This window comes from Moschus berezovskii, chromosome 10 (genome assembly GCF_049115385.1).
Source record: "Moschus berezovskii isolate FMDL1 chromosome 10, NW_MosBer_1.0, whole genome shotgun sequence".
NCBI lineage: Eukaryota > Metazoa > Chordata > Mammalia > Artiodactyla > Moschidae > Moschus > Moschus berezovskii.
Window position 1 is genome coordinate 87,395,092 of NC_142469.1, and position 20,339 is coordinate 87,415,430.

The 20,339-nt window shown below is 42.0% G+C and overlaps 1 protein-coding gene across 12 annotated transcripts in view; it reads right to left on the minus strand.

Moving 5' to 3' along the window:
• Nucleotides 1-7,031: 7,031 nt before the first annotated feature.
• The window catches only part of HIVEP2 (HIVEP zinc finger 2), a 218,845-nt gene continuing 205,537 nt past the window's right edge, over nucleotides 7,032-20,339 (minus strand). For all 12 annotated transcript variants that reach the window (XM_088840792.1, XM_088840794.1, XM_055433119.2 and 9 more), the window contains 3 exons: nucleotides 18,401-18,502; nucleotides 16,729-17,624; nucleotides 7,032-9,505 (listed from right to left, as the gene is read on the minus strand). In XM_088840792.1, the coding sequence (XP_088696918.1) occupies nucleotides 8,681-9,505; nucleotides 16,729-17,624; nucleotides 18,401-18,502 (1,823 nt within the window). In that variant the 3' untranslated portion in view covers nucleotides 7,032-8,680. The remainder of the gene's footprint in view (nucleotides 9,506-16,728; nucleotides 17,625-18,400; nucleotides 18,503-20,339) is intronic.

Below are 20,339 nucleotides of genomic sequence, written 5' to 3' on the forward strand. Positions count from 1 at the left end.
ATTTGAAGACCTTTGAATATGTATGTAAAGTAATGTTTGCATGTTTGTAAATTTTACAAATCTATATTATCACACCAAATAAACATAGTAGTAGGGAGACTGCATGATGATACAGTAGTGATCTTGGTGTCTAACTTGGATTTGAACTTCATCATTTTAGTAACAGCAGACATAAAGCAGTAAAAAAGTAGTTATTGGCATCTTTTTTTTTTTTTTTCAGGACTGTAATTTTTTTTTGTCTTCACCACGCAGCTTGTGGAATCTTAGTTCCCTGCCTAGGGATCTAACCCGGGCCCTTAGCAGTGAAACCGCAGAGTCCAATCCACCAGGGAATTTCCTGGCATCAAACTTAAGTAGTAGTCATCTTCTTAACACACTATGGGTGAATTTATGTGTCAGCAACTATAATCAGAATAGACTTCTAGAAACTGTTAAATGCTTTGAAAAATCATTTCAAATATAAAACTCAAAATGTTTGATTCTGATACTGAGGATGAGAATTTTAGAATAATTAAGTACATTTCTGTATGATGAATTTCTAATTTCCCCCAACTTCAAACAGACCAGTGGTTCTTAACTGGGGCAGTATCACACGCATAAATACCCAGCGCTTTTTAGAAATATATGAAGACTTGTCCATTACTGCTCTAATTGCAGGATATCATGACTGCAGTGTAACACTGACATTTAGTAGACCAGCTTCTGGGATGCTGGGGTCCCAGCAGTGTGTAGGACAGTTCTGGACAACTTGCTAATGTCCCTCCAGAGGAGATACTCATTTTTTATTTTTTCCCAGAGGAGACATTCATGAAAGTGAAAGATTTATTTAGATTTATGATTTATATGAATCTAGAACTGAACTGAACTGATCTAGAACTGAACTGAACTGAGAGTCTGTTTTATTTTAAAGACAAATTGGGGATGGAATAGATCTTTAATAAGTCGTTTCTGCTATAAGACGTGTTTTGCTATGCAAAATCATGCAACAAAAAACACAGGGCTTTTGAGAAAAATGCAGTTAGGGACACTATACTCAACACATAAATAAAAAGATGGAATCCCAGTAAAAATAGCACCATAGTTTTATACATGGTAAATGGTTAAGAAATATACAAGAACTACAATAAGTACTGGGGGAAAAAACCCTAAAGTTCACTGGAAGTGGGCAACAGAGGAGTCGACATTTGCGAGTAAGTGTGAAGTGGTGGAGGGTTATCTGAAACTGGACGGAAAGCCGTAGCCCCATTCACTACGTGTCCAGGTGTGATGAAATGAAGTAGCTGGTCTGTGTATGGTGTGTTAATTTGTATGTGTGTGTACCCCTGAACATGGATTATTCAGAAGTGCACTTCTCTGGGTCTGCCAAGTGTTTCTCGCTGAAAACGTCCTGCATAATCAGCAAATGTATTATGTTCAGATTGTTCCTTAATATATCAATTGCTCTGGAACAAATTTTAAAGCAAATTTTAGAGGAGAACTATGACTCGTTCTAGGAAGGCAGCTACCATCAAGAAAAATGTTCATTTTGTTTTGTTTGGAATTTTCCAAGATTTGTTCACCATTTCAGAACATCATATCCTTTGGGCAATAAGACTTGTGGTCCGTGAACTCCCAACATGACACACTGGTATGAGCCTGCATTGGTAGCTGCCATATTCCTGGTGATCTGTGTAGAGGTGCAGGTACCAAACAATGTCATTAGATCTTCTACTGTAACCTTTAACTGGAATAGTTAAAGAGCATTTATCTAATGAATAAAGAAATCAAATTGCCTTAGAGATTACGTTCCTGTCATTTCTCCCTTTACATACAGCTAGAATATATATTGAAAAATTTGAAATGTTATGTAAAGGCCAATTATGTTATATAAAAGGGGCACGATAAAACATGTATCAGGAAAGGTGAGTGGCAGTGGGTTTAATAAGACTGTGAACCCCTGATATAAAGAAACTTAAAAAAAAAAAGGGAAGGTGGTATATCCATGAATAAATGGGAGGATTAAATGGGATATTCCTGAACATATGATAGGTTTAAATAAATGATTGGTGGTATTATTACTATTTTTGATACTGTATTAGAAGACCCACACATCCAGTCACTCCTTGAATCTTTCCTTATGGATACCCCACAGGGACCACAAACTCAGGAGACCAGGGTCACCAAACTCAGTAACTGCCCATTATTCCCCCAAACCTGCTCCCATCTGGATTTAACCTTGTAGTGAAAAGGCTTCATGTTTAACCCAGTAGTAGCCAGCTAGCCATGGAACATTATATGTGACTCTTCTCTTTTCTGGGAGGCCTACATCCAATAAACCCCCCTTCCCGTAAATTCTAGTCCCTCTGCATATTTCAAATCTATCTGCTTTTCTCTATCCTGACTACTACCACAGTATTTCAAGCTACCATCATCTCCTATGGAAATAGCCTCCGAGATAAGTTCAATCTCCTCTCTCTTATCTCCTCATATTTCTCCTGTCTTCACCATCATCCAATAGAAACACAACAAGATATATATGCAATTTTCAATTTTCTGGACCAACATTTAGAAAAGGAAATATGAGCCATCAATTTTAATAACAATTTATTTAACTTACGATATCCAAATGCTAATCATGCCAACATGCTACTCATATGGAAAACTGTAAAAGACATTTGGCCTCCTCCTTTCGCTATCTGGCATGTACTTTATATATATCGCACTTATCACTTTGGACCAGCCACATCTCAAGTACCATTTGAGAAGATGTTATGCTGTGCTATGAGACTCAGTATATAATCTCTGGTAAGCAGGTCTGACAATGTGACTGGGCTTGAGTTGAATTGGGAAATACACTACAGTCCATCCCTTTACACCTTGGAAAAGGAAATGGGAACACACTCCAGTGTTCTTGCCTGAAAAATCCCATGGACAAAGGAGCCTGATGGGGTACAGTTCATGGGGTCACAGAGAGTCGGACATGACTGAGCAACTGAGCACGTCCCTTTACAAACAGGGTTCCATCAAACTACCGCACAATTGCACTCACTGCACATGCTCGTAAAGTCATGCTCAAAATTCTCCAAGCCAGGCTTCAGCAGTATGTGAACTGTGAACTTCCAGATGTTCAAGCAGGTTTTAGAAAAGGCAGAGGCACCAGAGATCAAATTGCCAACATCTGCTGGATCATGGAGAAAGCAAGAGAATTCCAGAAAAACATCTATTTCTGCTTCATTGACTATGCCAAAGCCTTTGACTGTGTGGATCACAATAAGCTGGACATTCTGAAAGAGATGGGAATCCCAGACCACCTGACCTGCCTCTTGAGAAACCTGTATGCAGGTCAGGAAGCAACAGTTAGAAGTGGACATGGAACAACAGACTGGTTCCAAATAGGAAAAGGAGTATGTCAAGGTTGTATATTGTCACCTTGCTTATTTAACTTATATGCAGAGTACATCATGAGGAACGCTGGGCTGGAAGAAGCACAAGCTGGAATCAAGATTGCCAGGAGAAATATCAATAATTTCAGATATGCAGATGACACTAACCTTATGGCAGAAAGTGAAGAGGAACTAAAAAGCCTCTTGATGAAAGTGATAAGGAGTGTGAAAAAGTTGGCTTAAAGCTCAACATTCAGAAAACAAAGATCATGGCATCTGGTCCCATCACTTCATGGGAAATAGATGGGGAAACAGTGGAAACAGTGTCAGACTTTATTTTTTGGGGGGCTCCAAAATCACTGCGGATGCTGATTGCAGCCATGAAATTAAAAGACGCTTACTCCTTGGAAGGAAAGTTATGACCAACCTTGATAGTAAAAAGCAGAGACATTACTTTGCCAAACAAGGTCTAGTCAAGGTTATGGTTTTTCCCGTGGTCATGTATGGATGTGAGAGTTGGACTGTGAAGAAAGCTGAGCACCGAAGAATTGATGCTTTTGAACTGTAGTGCTGGAGAAGACTCTTGAGAGTCCCTTGGACTGCAAGGAGATCCAACCAGTCCATTCTAAAGGAGATCAATCCTGGGTGTTCATTGGAAGGATTGATGTTAAAGCTGAAGCTCCAATACTTTGGCCACCTCATGCGAAGAGTTGACTCACTGGAAAAAGACCCTGATGCAGGGAGGGATTGGGGGCAGGAGGAGAAGGGGACGACAGAGGAAGAGATGGCTGGATGGCATCACCGACTCGATGGACATGAGTTTGAGTGAACTCTGGGAGTTGATGATGGACAGGGAGGCCTGGCGTGCTGTGATTCATGGGGTCGCAAAGAGTCGGACATGACTGAACGACTGAACTGAACTGAACTGAAGAAGAGTAAGCCCTGATGCCCTAAGACATCCCATGTCATGAATTAACTTCTCTCCTATGAGAGTCCTCAAACTTCCTTTTTCTATCTCTCCAAACACATACACCTTGAGAGATTTCATCCAGTTCAGGGCTCAGCTACCATTAAGTAACAAAAAGGGACAAATCAGCCTCCAGTTTGGGCCTTTCTTGGGACCACATTTCTTATGAACTGTGATGGGAAGCTCATTTCCTTACCTGCGTCTCCAAACATAGTATAAATCCAGGCTTTTTCTCGATTAACAAGACACCTCTTTCCACTGCCCTGGTCATCTTTAGGTCCTCCATCTCTCTCTCCCCGACACCGAATCAGTCACTGCTGCTGCTGCTGCTGCTGCTAAGTACTTCAGTCGTGTCCGACTCTGTGTGACCCCATAGACGGAAGCCCACCAGGCTCCCCCGTCCCCGGGATTCTCCAGGCAGGAACACTGGAGTGGGTTGCCATTTCCTTCTCCAATGCATGAAAGTGAAAAGTGAAAGTGAAGGCGCTCAGTCGTGTCCGACTCTTAGCGACCCCACGGACTGCAGCCTACCACGCTCCCCCATCCATAGGATTTTCTAGGCAAGAGTACTGGAGTGGCTTGCCATTGCCTTCTCCGAATCAGTCACTAGTTATGATCAATTCCTTTTCATTAAGTGTCCCTTCTACCTCCATGACCCCATTGTTTGGATTGTTGCTGCCCTATTTCCATGGCAACAACATGACTTCATAATTCTCCCAATTGATCTCCCTGCCTCCACTCCCTCTCAACTCGATTATTCTCCTTGCTGCCACATTGATATTTTTCTAAATAATAACAATGACTCTAACAATGGCAATGCCACTTTCTTGCTTCAGTCTTCCCTTGGCTCCACTCCTCATTGGTTTCAGGGCCAGATCTGAGCTCCTTGGGGTGGATTAGGATCTTGGGTTTTGACCTGCTTTTCCAGCTTAACTACATCCACCCTGTCATAGACCCAGGCAGCCAGCTACATCTAGCTTTTCCTCCATTCAGTCTTACACAACATGATCACGATTATCTAACATGCCGCTTTCCACTGTATTTTTATGCCCCACCTCTGCTGGAATGTAAACTCCTTGAAGGCAAGGACCTGCTGTGTTTTGTGTAGTACCATGCACCTAGCACATAGAACAGTGTCCCAGTGTCCACAATGAAGGTTATCTATTGAATAAGTCAATAAATTGTTAGAATAAGACCTGGGACCTGGGATTGTTTGCTCCAGTGCTTGCACCTGAACAAACATCTCCTTGATCAATGAAATACAAAGAAGTTGTAAAGGACTAAAAATAACTGTGCGGCCAGTTGGGACAAATTATGGAGCACAAGGTACAAAAAGACCAAGAAGCCCAACGGCCACTTCTGAAGAACTGGGACAAAAGCAGGGAGTTGGGAGCCAAAGCAGAGTACTGGGCATAGCCTCTGCACATGACCACGGAAGGGGTGGGCAAACCAACTAAGCCACCACTCCAGCCCGACCCCTGGACCCACACCTACCCTCACCTCGTACAAGGAACCAGCTTGCTCCCCAACAGCAAGTGGACAAGCAAAGGCACTTGTTGGTTCTTCTCATTCCCCTGTGCTGCAGCAGACACCCTCAATGAAACCTTGTCAGGACTTATCTGAACTCAGCAATTTCTATTGATTAAGAAGGCCAAGAACCCTGGTTGGTAATGCTCCAGGACCACCTCTACAAAGAAGCCTGCTCCATCCCTCCTTCCATTCTCAGCAGGGTGGTTGCTCCTTTGCGATTGCAAAATACATCAAATGTACCATTATTTTAGCACTAATAGCATACTGCACACATTTACTCACATATTTCTTTTATTTGGTCTTCTTGATGGCAGGAATACTCTTATCCACCCTAAATGCGCATTATAGCACCCAGTTCATAGTAGGCATTCGAAAACTGCTTTATGAGCAAGTGAATACATGAAATGAATCAGAGGAAGAAGCAGAGCATTCAGTTTGACCTGGGATCACACACACACACACACACACACACATCAGTGAGGAGTAAAACACACAAATCACCCTATGCAATTAAATGTTTCAAGGATTCTTCTCTGTGAGAGATGGATATTGGGCTGGCCGTGGTGGCCTTTAAATCACCTTTGTAAAACATAGTTTTAAAGAGACAGCATGGCTCATAAAACATCATAGGTAAGTTGTAAATCCACCAATTTGAGATTTCTGGAATGGAAATACTCATAGATTTTGACCTTTAATGAGCTACTTCCATTATTTAAAAGATTCTACTCTTTTGTAATAAAGGAACTGTGATTTGTGGATATTTTATGGTGTATTATTTTCAGTTGGTTTTTACCTTCAGTCATTTCAGCAAAAATTAGGTTTCCCGGGTAGTGGAATTTCAGACATGTATGCATGCTGAGAAGGAAGCAGAGGGGAAATGATGATTTGATTTCTTCACAGCTCTTTTCAGACACCCATTCCCATGTCCAGGTTCTAAGGACTCCATTTCTAGAACTCACAGTGTGCTGACCACTCTCTGTTCTAATCAGGTGACACGCTGAAGCCAACGACAGCCTTCTCACTTGTTCAAGGCATTCATACTCTGTGCAGCCTGGGATGGGCAGAGCCTAGGAGTGAAAAGCACAGATGGCATGTTGGTAGCATCAACATTTCTCCAGCAACAAAATTGGGAAATCAAAATGTCAAAAAACACATAAAAACTAGACACCTCAAGCATGGAATCGTATATTTATTTCTCTTTTTAAAGAACACTCCTTAATGTAATTCAATATACAAACTTGGTTTCACAGAATTATAATCCACTATATAGCACAAAGATAACCCAGATTTTGTGTGTGTGTGTGTGTGCACACACGCGTGAGTGTGTGCCCATGTGTTGTACCCCTTCCCTTCCTTCCACTCTTCGGAACCTACAAACAAAGGCTCTGCCCATTGTCAACGCTAACCAAAGCCCATTCTGAATGTTATATACAAAAGACAGCATCCTCTCACAAGTTCTTTTCCCTGGTAAGCTTCTTTTCCATTCCCCCTGAGATAGCCAGGGGTCTGACACTCTTCCCTTCTGCAGTAGGGTCAAGTGGCTTCCCCCAGAGCTGATGTCAACCCTGTTACCGTGCAGACTGGCTGACAGGAAAGGCTGGGGAGCAGGTCTCCATGCCCTTCCCCGCTTCCACACCCACCTCTCAGTCCAAGCGCGACCCCTCTGTAGTAGCCTTAGTTCCAGTCACCATCTCATGCAGCAAGAACCAAGGAGATTGCTAAGCCCAGGTCTTCTCCATGGACAGCGCACAGCACTGCCTGCCAAGCCACCGGGCCGGCCGATAACCAAGCTCAACACAGTCCCATGTGCTTTGTCACTTTAATTTTTAAAGACACCCTAGCATAGGCCTGTGGCAACCTAGTGTCCAACTGAGTTACATAAAATTGTACCAGTGATGCACTTGTACATATTTACATGGGGCGGAATGTTTTCCCATATTTTTAGTTGAGTATATAGATCAACATGTTCACATAAGACCAAATACTTTTAATATTATTTATAACTGATTTATAAAGCTTTGAAAAAACTCACAATAGCACATTGTTTACTTTAATGCTTTACGGTACTATCAGTTTAAAATCACAATCAGCACTTAAGTTATAGTCAATCCAGCAAACAAGAGACAAAAAAATTTACAAGAGTTAAGAACTGACTGATACATCCTTTATCTTTTTTTTTAAACTAATGCATAAGTGCAGAATAAGATACTCTAGTTTAAATATCTTGTTTACAATATACATTTTTTGTTCTAGTTACGCAACAGTAAACCCCATGCTTCACATAGAAAAAGCAATCCACAACATTAAGAAAAAATGTACAATTTATGAAACAAAGTAAATAAATATTAGTATTACAGAATCAGAGCTGTACATAAAAGCTGTTCAGTTTTAATCATATAAAAATATGTTTTAGTGCAACCTCACATATATATTGATGCTGTTTTGCTTTACATCATTTAGATCCAAGTGTCCAAAAAAGGAAAGAAATTACATTTATTACAAAGCAGATACACAAATTCTAAAATATGTACAAATTACTGCTAAAAAATGCTTATAAGAATATAAGCAAAGTAAAGAAAAGGCACAAACATCTGTACAATTTTAAAAGTACCAGACCCAATAGGTTAATTTCAAATTTTGTTTTGGTCAGGCTCATGATGACTTGTTAATTTACCTAATTCTTCTGATATAACAAAAGTATATATAATAGCAAACTACCAGTAACTTAGGACAGGCATGCTATAAACTTGATTACCTCTATTTCTAGAAAAACAAAAACAAATGGGAAAATGTGGAAATGAAAGTCTCCATGCATCTTAGATCAATGTAGTTGACTCTTTTCTGAAGCCGGTTCCTTGCCTTCCTCTGTGCTTGAAGGTAATTCCTTGCTGTCTTGAAAGCCCGACTGTTGGTCATCCAGACAACTCTTGCTGTAAAACGTGGAGTGAGCGAACGCAGTCTGGGATGTACCAAAATTGTCCTTTTCGCCATCATGCAAGTCAGGGTGGGTAGCTGAGGTACAGGGCTGACCTGGCTCAGGTCCACTAAAGTGTCTAATGCTAGCCTGTGCACTTTCCAAGGGTTTCTGATGAGGCGCCTGCCCCCGAGCTGACTGATCTGCCCCAAGCAGAGCGGCCTCTTCTGTGGCAATGCGGAGGGAGGCGATGGCTTTTGTGCAAGTCTGTATGTTTTCCTCCTGTTCCCGTTCTGTGGCATTCAGGCTGTCTTCTGAAGTGCTCTGCTTCATCAGGAGCCGCGGAGAGGAGGGCGTGCTAGGTGGACCAGATGACTGGGGAGCGTAAGGGGCCCTCTTGCCGTGCTGCTTCGGAACTGTGTAGGGATCCTTGGCGAAAGAGTCCCCTGAGGCGCCCCTCTTCTCCTCGGAGCCCTCCATTGGCAGAGGCAATGTGGGTGGAGGGTGTAAACCGGAAAGGGCCGGCGGTATGGAGTGAACCATTTGGATCCCACCAACTGGCACCATGGGGATAGGAGCTCGCACTTGTTGCTGAGAGTGGAGTGGAAGATGACTGAAGACATAGTCATTAGGACCCTCAGGGAAAAGGCTGGAGCCTGGATGTTCATAAGCACCTTCTTGGTCTCCATAGAGACTGAAGTAAGGAACCTGAGGTAATCCTCTTCTTAAATTCTGCATCGGGGAAGCAGAGAGACAACACTTAGGGCTTCGCGTTTAGGTCAAGCGGTTTCATTCACTCACTCACTCACTCGTTCCTTCAAAACACGTGAAGACTCCCTAATCTTTCTATCACTCTCATTTCTCAAGACAAAGAGGTTTGCTCTGCAGCCTTTTAGGATTCTTAAATGAAGCAGGTAGGTCTGTGAAAAGTTGCTTTTGTTGTTAAACAGGAATGTGATAAAACCTGCAGTGTGTCTTCCACTAGGTACAGAGACACGGTCCAGCTCTGTTTGGTTGTGTTTTTGTTTTTTTTTTGTAAGACAGAATGAAAAGAAAATAATGGTTAATTACCAGAATAACTTTACTGAGCCAAAAAACACTAATAACAAGTTTTTAAATCCAAAAGAAAGTTAAACGATTACCATATGCTTATATACTGGGCAGATTTTTAATATTTTTCTTAAGTGTTGATGAATATAAATGGAGTGACAAGCTTGAAAATTAGCTCTCTTTTTTTTCTTTTTTAGTCTTCTATGGAACAGATGACAAGATGGTGGTGATACACAAACTGGTCCCTCCAATGTGCAAGACATTGCTCTAAAGAAATAGATTTCTACTTAGGAGGCATCGAGGCAGAAAATCAGCACCAGCATCTCCATCAAACCGTAATTCAAGGCCAGATTTTGTATGGAAACTATGCATCAAAGTAGTTAATGTTAAGTATTTCAAATAGTTATAATTCATATTCGATTACGTGGCTGGGAGCCAGAAATGACTGCATATTAATTTTTCTATGTTATTATTTCCACTTAAAAATCTTCTTGGCAATTAATAAATTAGGACATTTAAAGTTTGGGGCCAGAAATCCAGATTTCATGGTTCCAGTCCTGAAAACGGAGAACCCATTTTGTATAATTGTTTCTATAGCAAAATCTAACCTAACTGTGAGATTATCAGGTTTAAATGAGATGACAGAGCTTCAATTAACTGAGATTCATCCTTTTAATGCATGCATGGTCAGTCATTCAGTCATGTCTGACTCTGCAACCCCATGGACTGTAGCCCACTAGGCTCCTCTGTCCATGGGATTCTCTAGGCAAGAATACTAGAGTGGGTTGCCATTTCCTTCTCCAGAGGATCTTCCCAACCCAAGGATTGAACCTGTGTCTCCTGCATTGCAGGCAGATTCTTTACCACTGTGCCATCATTCCAAGAATGTTTCAGGTCAAAAATGCAAGGTGTGCTCTATACCATTAATGATCCCTCCAGTTCTAATTAGATTGTGAGACCAGGTTGCTGCTGCTGCTAAGTCACTTCAGTCGTGTCCAACTCTGTGCGACCCCACAGACGGCAGCCCACCAGGCTCCCCCGTCCCTGGGATTCTCCAGGCAAGAACACTGGAGTGGGTTGCCATTTCCTTCTCCAATGTGTGAAAGTGAAAAGTGAAAGTGAAGTCGCTCAGTCATGTCTGACTTGTAGTGACCCCATGGACTACAGCTTACCAGGCTCCTCTGTCCATGGGATTTTCTGGGCAAGAGTACTGGAGTGGCTTGCCATTGCCTTCTCCGTAGGAATGATAAATTATTCACCATTTCTGCTACTCTGTACCATTCTTGGCCCTTACCCTGTTCTAGGCTTCACCTTATTCAAGCCAAAAACAAATGACTTGTGCTGAAAGTGCAGGAGAAATCATGTAAACATCAATCCTCATAAGATAAGGACCTCATAAGCTAGGTAAGGGGAGAATTCTATGGTATAAGAAAGAAATCATTAAATATGACCAAAAAATCCTTCTTGTATTTACTTGCTCTGGTTTAAAAAAGGTATGTTTACTTCATCCAACACTAGGTAAGGTGGAAGATCATAATGGCTACAATAACCACCTGTGAATGGAACCAAATGAATCTTCTCTGGATCACAGTGATCACAGATGTAAAGCTTGAAATAAAACATAGCTTGGCTCTTTTTCCATCTTGCCTTTGGTTGCTATTCTGTGATGTCCACAGTATACACCTAATCAGAATGGGGGTTTGTGATGCAGCCAAAGACAGAGCTGTCCTATTTCATAAGATCTCTGACTCAAGTCCAACAAAGCGAGTGATGAAGTGTCCTCTAAAAATAGGATGTATTCAATCTGTTCAAAAGCCAATAGAATTTTGTGTTAAGAATACAAGTGTTATATTCAGACTTTTACTGACCAGACATTAAATGATTACAACCACAGAAGCAAGTGTACAATTCCTATCATATAACCACTTCCATGGCTCCAAATACTGCCAAGCCTTTCACATATTCCTTTGTCCTCAGACTCACCCCTTCTTCACCCTCCAAATAACTCTCTAAAAGATTTTTCTACTCTAATTTTTACTCCATTTGCAACCTTATCTTGTTTTACAATTTGAGCCTTACCATTTTAATATGAATAAACTCCCATCTTAGAAATCTTGACACAGAAATATGAATAATGAATGCCTGTGTGGGTTGTGTTAAGTGTATGCATATGTGTGTGTATATCTATCTGTATCCTATGTACCAGATATTTACCCCAACTCATCTTTTCAACAGTGTCAGTAGGTCCTCTGGAAGCAAAGGATAAGAAGGAGGTAGAGGCACAGGAGTTCCAGCTGGGGTTGGTGACGGGGGAGCAGGGATATAAGGTATGTGATGGTAACAGGGAGAGGAACCAGGGGGTCAGCTGGAACTGATCCAGGCTCAGCCACCGATAGAGGTTGCAGGGAAAAATGTGGCCTTGGCTTGAAAACAGAGGTCTATCCTGAAGGTTCGAACATCAGGAGGCTGTTAGCTCACTGCATTCCTTACAGCTGAATGCTAAGTTCTTTCAAGGACAGAAGTCTACTTGGCCCACTTCCCTGGCTGCCACAAAGAGATGAAAAAACTGACCAAGAGGTTAAGTGACTTGCTCAAGACCACACAGAGAGCAAGGGATGGAACCGAATCATGGCACTTGTACTAGACAGTGTTCATGGACACTCTGCACCGAGGACCAGGACACACTTTCTTTGTCTCCTTCCTATTTATCTACCAAAATTTTAAAAATGAAAAAGGAACAGTTCTTGTTTAAAAAGGATGAGGCGAGAATCCATACAATTTTTCTGTCGTCATCATTGAGCCATATATGACTAAACCCTCAAAAATATTTACTGAATGAATGAATAAAAGACTCTTTTCTCTCTTCCTCTTCCATCCTTTGTTCCTCCCTCCTTTCTTCCCTCTCTTTATTTCCTTCTTTCCTTTTCTCTTTATCTATCCATCCATCTACCTATCTACCTACCTATCATTTACTTTAAAATTAAAACTAACCAGAGGACATTAGAGCAGAAATAGCAGGGTTCTAGAATCTCAGTGACTGCATATCATCTCCTCCAAACTTGCTCCCTGGAACCTACCACTACAGGCTGAACCAGATAATGAGTGTGCCATGCTTGGCTACGAGGTCCATTCAATGCCAGAGTCACTGCCCTGTGAGCGCTTGGTCAGTGTTAAACCACAGGTATTGCTAACAGAATTTCCATCAAAAATAATTATCTTTAGGGTTATTCCAATTTAATATGTTCATACAAGAGATGGCTGGATAGCATCACCTGCTCAATGAACAGAAGAGTTTGACCAAACTCTGGGAGATAGTGAAGGACAGGGAACCTGGCATGCTGCAATCCATGGGGTCACAGAGAGCCGCACACAACTTAGTGACTGAAGAACAACAACATACATTCTTCAGAGAGAGGGAAGCACTCATCTATTACAGCAATCAGGAGGAGTGCTCCTTAAAGGATCATTGATTCTTTCTCCCTGTGAGAATCTTGACCATACATCATGCTGCTGCTGCTAAGTCACTTCAGTCGTGTTGGACTCTGTGTGACCCCATAGACAGAAGTCCACCAGGCTCCCCCGTCCCTGGGATTCTCCAGGCAAGAACACTGGAGTGGGCTGCCATTTCCTTCTCCAATGTGTGAAAGTGAAAGTGAAGTCGCTCAGTCCGTGTCTGACCCTTAGTGACCCCACGGACTGCAGCCTACCAGGCTCTTCCATCCATGGGATTTTCTAGGCAATAGTACTGGAGTGGCTTGCCATTGCCTCCTCCAGTCCATACATCATAGAAAGACAAAAATTCTCTGCTGCCTCTCAAAAACAAAGTGCTAAAGCATCAAATGGAAAGCGTCTAAGACCAAGTGTCCCTGCTTTAGGAAGGATTCCAAGGGCTAGTCTTTCCTATCACATGAGCAAAGTAGCATGATAAGAACTGTCTACAGAGAATTAAACTGGGTAATAGAGCAAAAGCTCAACACTTGGACTTCATAAATGGTAAAGTTCAACAATTTTATTAAATATCCAGGTGAACTGGAATAAAAAAAAAATACAAATTCAGTCACTAATAAAACCAATCTCTTTTCAACAACAACTTTCTGGACAGAGATCCAAAAATTAGATGAAGTCTTTAAGTCCACTTCTTTGCTTCCTTTGCCCAAAGTGACTGTGAGTTGCTATTATTTTTTAATAACAGTACTGTGTTGGCACCAAAGCATTATTTTTTATGCCTACAGATGACTGGATATATTCTAACATCTCCCAAATATCACAGTCTTGACCCACTAGGCCAATTAGAATGGGGGAGCCTCAGTTCACACACTCCACAGCACCATTGGGTCTAACCAGAGATCCAATTGCCAACATCTGTTCGATCATAGAAAAAACAAGGGGATTCCAGAAAAACATCTACTTCTGCTTCATTGGCTATGCTAAAGCCTTGACTGTGTGGATGCAACAAACTGTGGACAATTCTTCAAGAGGTGGGAGTATCAGGCCACCTTACCTGCCTCCTGAGAAATCTGTATGCAGATTAAGAAGCAACCGTTAGAACCGGACATGGAATAATGGACTTGTTTAAACTGGGAAAGGAGTACAACAAGGCTGTAATTATCACTCTGCTTATTTAACTTATATGCAGAGTACATCAGGTGAAATGCCAGGCTGGATGAATCACAGGCTGGAATCAAGACTACCAGAAGAAATATCACCACCCTCAAATATGCACATGACATCACTTTAATGACAGAAAGCAAAGAGGAACTAAAGAGCCTCTTGATGAAAGTGAAAGAGGAGAGTGAAAAAGCTGGCTTAATACTCAACATTCAGAAAACTAAGGTCATGGCTTCCAGTCCCATCACTTCATGGCAAATAGATGCGGAAAAAATGGAAACAGTGACCGACTTAATTTTCGTGGGCTCCAAAATCACTGCAGATGGTGACTGTAGCCATGAAATTAAAAGATGCTTGCTCCTTGGAAGAAAAGCTATGACAAACCTAGACAGATTATTAAAAAGCAGAGACATTACTTTGCCAACAAAGGTTCATCTAGTCAAAGCTATGGCTTCTCAAGTAGTTATGTACAGATGTGAGAGGTGAACCATAAAGAAGGCTGAGCACCAAAGAACTGATGCTTTTGAACTGTGGTGCCTGAGAAGACTCTTGAGATTCCCTTGGACAGCAAGGAGATCAAACCAGTCAATGAAATCAACCCTGAATATTCCCTGGAAGGATTGATGCTGAAGCCGAAGCTCCAATCCTTTGACCACCTGTTTTGGAGAGCTGACTCATTGGAAAAGACCCTGATGCTAGGAACAGCTAAGGGCAGGAGGAGAAGGGGATGACAGAGGATGAGATGGCATCATTGACTCAATGGACATGAGTCTGAGCAAACTCTGGAGATAGTGAAGGACAGGGAAGCCTGGTGTGCTGCAATCCATGGGGTCACAAAGAGTCAGACATGACTTAGTGACTGAAAAATAAATACCAGAAAAAGCATTTTCCACCCCAGATGTAGTATTCTGGTATGAAAAGGATTTCTCACTCTATTTATCCTGCAATAGCATGAACTTCAGAAGAGCCCTCCTTTCTACTTGGTACCACTAAGACACAAAAACCTGTGGAAATGCCCCTCTTTTTCCTAGCTGGCTAATTTATTAGCTCAGTAGCAAAGTTATGTCCTGATTGCAATGCATGTTTTTACAGTCATTGCACCCTGAAGACTATGCTGGTGGCAGCTTGTAAACAGAGGTCTTGGGGGCTGGGGAGTAGAATGCAGCAGGGAGTTTTCCTAAAGCTCAAAAAGGTGACTCTAAGCATCTAATTCAGGATGGTGAAAAGATGATGAGAGAGGGGAAGCTGACCACTAGGGCCATGATAAGATGGCAGAGCTGATAGCTGGTAGTGCTTCCTTTGGCTGTGAAGGGCAGTGACGATCCACGTGATGGAAATCCAGAGCAAAGAGAGAATGGCCACGAATAGAGCCCAGGAAACAAAAAGCACGTTTAAGGCAGCCAAACTCTAAAGGTATACTTCATCTGTCTATGCTAGGTATGCTAGATGCCTGTTTCTTTCTTTTTTTAAAATTTTACACGAGTTGAGAAAGACATCAAGATCTATCATGTTGGTGAAGTGAGGCAGGGCTGATCCTCTTCTATGGATGAGCATTAAGCCCTACTGCCCACATTTCATCCGTGAATGCTACTGTTGTTATCTTAATCTATAATGAGGGCATCCACAGAAATCTCCTCTGATGCTTTCTCCCTTACCTCTTCCAACTGCCCACTCTGTGAGCTCACAATATCACTGAACAAGGGCTCTCGGTAACAGGAGGTGGTGGGACCAGCAAGAAAAGCATACATGTTCATGCCTTTCATTTATATCATGGGGTTCATTCTCCCCTCTCCTGGTCCCTTACTGGTTTCACACATCCACTCACTATCAGCAAGGTAATTAGTTTTTTTTAGATTTTTTTTTTGATTGAAAGTCAATGCTAATGCCTGAATCAGAATTTTCACCTGACAGTTAGATAAATGATACCTAAATATCCCTAAGAGTATCTCTCTAGGCAGTCATGTCATTCCAAAGACTTTTTACCTTTTCCACTCATGCCAAGGTTTCAACTCCTGCCTATAATGAGTTAAGCTTAGAAAGCATTCAGAAAGGTCTGACCTGTCATTACCAGATTGAAATGCTCTTCTCTGATGCAATACTACACTTGGGGTAACGCCATAGCCATGTGATTGACAATAGCATGTGATAAAAATGCCTTCCTGCTATTTTCAGTAACCAAATTCACTCCTCCCCAGGAGAGATACCCATGTCATAATAAATTTCACACCAGTGGGTCATCAAGAGGCTCCAATGAGCTTGGGCTTATATGTTAGAAAGAGAAAACTAAGGATACTTACAGGAGGCCCCAATACAATTGGCTCTGCTTGCAAATACTGCCCCATGGACAACGGTGGGTTGTGGTATAAAGCCCTTCTGGGAGACGGTGCTCTTATGGTGGTCATGTATCTTCTCTCTCTTCTGGGCGAGAGGTCCCTCCTGGCCATGATTTCTTTCCCAGGTGACACTGGCCTCCTTGGGGACAGATGCCTTCTTGGTGAAACATCTCTCTGTGACATCTCTCTTCTCAAGGCGGCTTCTTTTCTTGGTGAAAGATGTCGCATGGGGGACAGATCTCTCCTAGGTGACAAATGTCTTCTGGGTGACAAATCCCCTTTGGGTATCAGACACCTCTTTGGTGAATTATCTCGACAGGGAGAAGAATCATATCCTGGTGAGGAATGGCGGCTGGAGGGTGAGAAGTCCCGTGGGGAGGAGCCCGGCTCTGAAGACAGCATGCAGTCTTCCTCCATACAACTGGGGATGTCTAACCTGTCTTTGTCCGGTTCTGAGTCTGTACTTTTGCTCTGGAATAACCTCTGGTATTCTGTCATCTGGGTATCTTCACATGAGTCACTTGGTGTCATCAGCTGAGTTACCTGAATACTTGGCAACGTAACCAAATAGCTGATCAATGAAGAATGCCCCAGGGAGCTATCAGAAGGAACCCCATGGGGCACAGCGCCAACATTCACAGGCAAGGAGGAGAATCTAGGAGGCTGGGGACTGGTGCTTCTTGATCTTGTTTTTGGTGTCAAATCTCCTTGGTCATCAAAGTCATCATCGTCTTCATCATCATCGTCATTATCATCTCCATCTTCACCATCCGATTCTTCAGCATCTGAGAACTGATGATCAGTTGAAATGCTGGACATGCTATGCTTCTCACTTGCTTTGTGCAAATCTTCCATCGTTTCTGAAGCAATTGAACAAAGAAAGTGAACATCAAGATTCAAACAAGAAGGTCAGAAGCTAATTTAGATGCCATCTCTTTGCAAAAGCTTTCCTCAATCCTCCAGCCCCTAGAGATGGTCATCTCTGAACTCCTATAACATAAGCAGTTACCTCTGTGACACTAATTAGTTCTTATCTTTTTATATAGCTATCTGGATTCATTCCCGCCTACAATATGGCCTCCAGAGTAGGAACTTTTAGCTCAGGCATCACACCACTCATAGAAAACCCTCAATAAGTAGGTACATAATGTTGTTAATGATGACATTAGAGGAAAAAGAAAAGCAAGAACCTGTCTCTACAAGTCAGGAGGTCCAGCTGATCCTCAGATTTTCTACTGAGGTTATTGATGGACATTTTTTTTCTACTAGATTTCCTCTTGATCAAAAAAAATAAGACATTAAAATGCTTTTCAAATTTCCCAAAAAATATCATCATAAAATTTAAATCATCATTACAACTTAAGTGCAATCAGATTTCCTTTATGGTTCTATTCTAATAATGATAAAATTATTTTCACAGTAAGGCATTTCTACTTCTTCAGCCAAAACTGAAATGTATTTCTTCTCACTAGGTCTCAAGCAATTCAATGCATCAGACTTCTCTTCTATGTTAGTATTTAGTAAAATGAAATGTGATCAGTTTTTTTTTTTTTTAATACCTATATTTATTTTACCACCTTGGTCACAAAGCTCCAGCATGCACAGTAAAGAGGTCAGTCAACTAAAGTATGAATACCTGCTTCCTCGGTTTCAGTGTCATCGACTGATGTCATTGAGACCCCCAACTCCAGGCATTTCTTCATGTGTGCTTTAGATTTCATATGCTTCGTTAGGTTTCCTAGAAAATACAGCCAAAAAAAAAAAGAGCAATTAACTGGTTACCAAAATGTGATGACTGCTCCAAAATTCAGTGTGAAATGAACTAGCTTGAGGTAACACAAATTGTTTCTACCCCCGGCTCCTTGCCTCAAACTTAAGAGGAACAATTTGGCTTCTGAAGATGTGAACCCCCGACAGCTTCAGCCCAGTCTCAGGTTGTCTGTGTTCTAGGCCTGTGGAAGTCTGCTGCTGCTGCTGCTAAGTCACTTCAGTCGTGTCCGACTCTGTGTGACCCCACAGACGGAAGCCCACCAGGCTCCCCCATCCCTGGGATTCTCCAGGCAAGAACACTGGAGTGGGTTGCCATTTCCTTCTCCTAGGCTCATATTATTTCAAGTGTAGACTCAAGTATGACTGAGAATCCCAGACTTTTCTGGCTGAGAGAGGATCTAATACCTTTGGCCCAATTAGGTCTGCCTTCTTGGGTTCCACATAAACAGGGTGACACAAGCTGGGTCACACATCTCTGAGCAATTTTAGAATAAACTATTGTAATCAACATAGTCCCTGGACCCTAGACCTTCTGTCATCAATCAGATATAGATTAAACTGGCAGGATGCTCACTTGTCAGAAGAAAAAACAAACGCAAATTGATGTTGGGGCCAATCCTGTAAATTAATTCAAAGATCAAGACAAATACTTAGCTAACTACTTATTGGGAACATTAATCTTAGTATTTAGCTTCTATCCATCTGACATATATCAGCAGAGTTTATGACAGCAACTTCTAAAGTTCCAGAGCAGCAAAATTCCTTTCTTATTTACCTTGAAACTCCCACTGTTCCAAGAACAAACAATGTATTATGATGGTGATATAGGCTTCCCAGGTTGCTAGTGATAAAGAACATGCCTGCCAGTGCAGAAGCCATAACAGACTCGGGTTTGATCCCTGAGTGGGGAAGATCCCCTGGAGTAGGAAATGGCAAACCACACCAGTATTTTTGCCTGGACGATCCCATGAACAGAGGAGCCTGGTGGGCTAGAGTCCATTCGGTCGCAAAGAGTCAAACACGACTGAAGCAACATAGCACAAGCCCAAACTCTTGCATCTTCCATACACAGATAGTTATATATAACTGTCCCTTACATATAGTATAAATGGTATAGTATGATGCCCTCTGTATCTGTAGGTTCAGATCTCATAGATAAGGAGCACTGACCATATAATTATACATGTACCTGATTATGTGTGTATGTGTGTTTCTATGTGTGCATGCTCAGTCGCTAAGTTGTGTTTGACTCTTTGTGACCCCATGGATTGCAGCCCTCCAAGCTCCTCTGTCCACGGGATTTCCCAGGCGAAAATACTGCAGTGGGTTGCCATTTCCTTCTCTGGGGGATCTTCCTGACCCGGGGATCTTCCTGACCCAGGGCTCAAACCCACATCTCCATGCGGGTTCTTTACCTTTACATCACCTGGGAAGACCATGTTTCTCTACAGATTTATATAATTTCTAAACAGAATGTGAGAAATTATGAAAACACTGATCAATCACCTCTGACTTAGGATCTATGAAATTATATATATATATATATAAAATAGCACATCGTGTGCTGTGCTGTGCTTAATCGCTCAGTCGTGTCCAACTCTTTGCGACCCTATGGACTGTAGCCCACCAGGCTCCTCTGTTCATGGGGATTCTCCAGGCAAGAATATTGGAATGGGTTGCCATGCTCTCCTCCAGGGGATCTTCCCAAACCAGGGATTGAACCCAGGTCTTCCACATTGCAGGTGAATTCTTTACAATCTGAGCCACCAGGGAAGCCCCCAAAATACTGGAGTGTGTAGCCTATC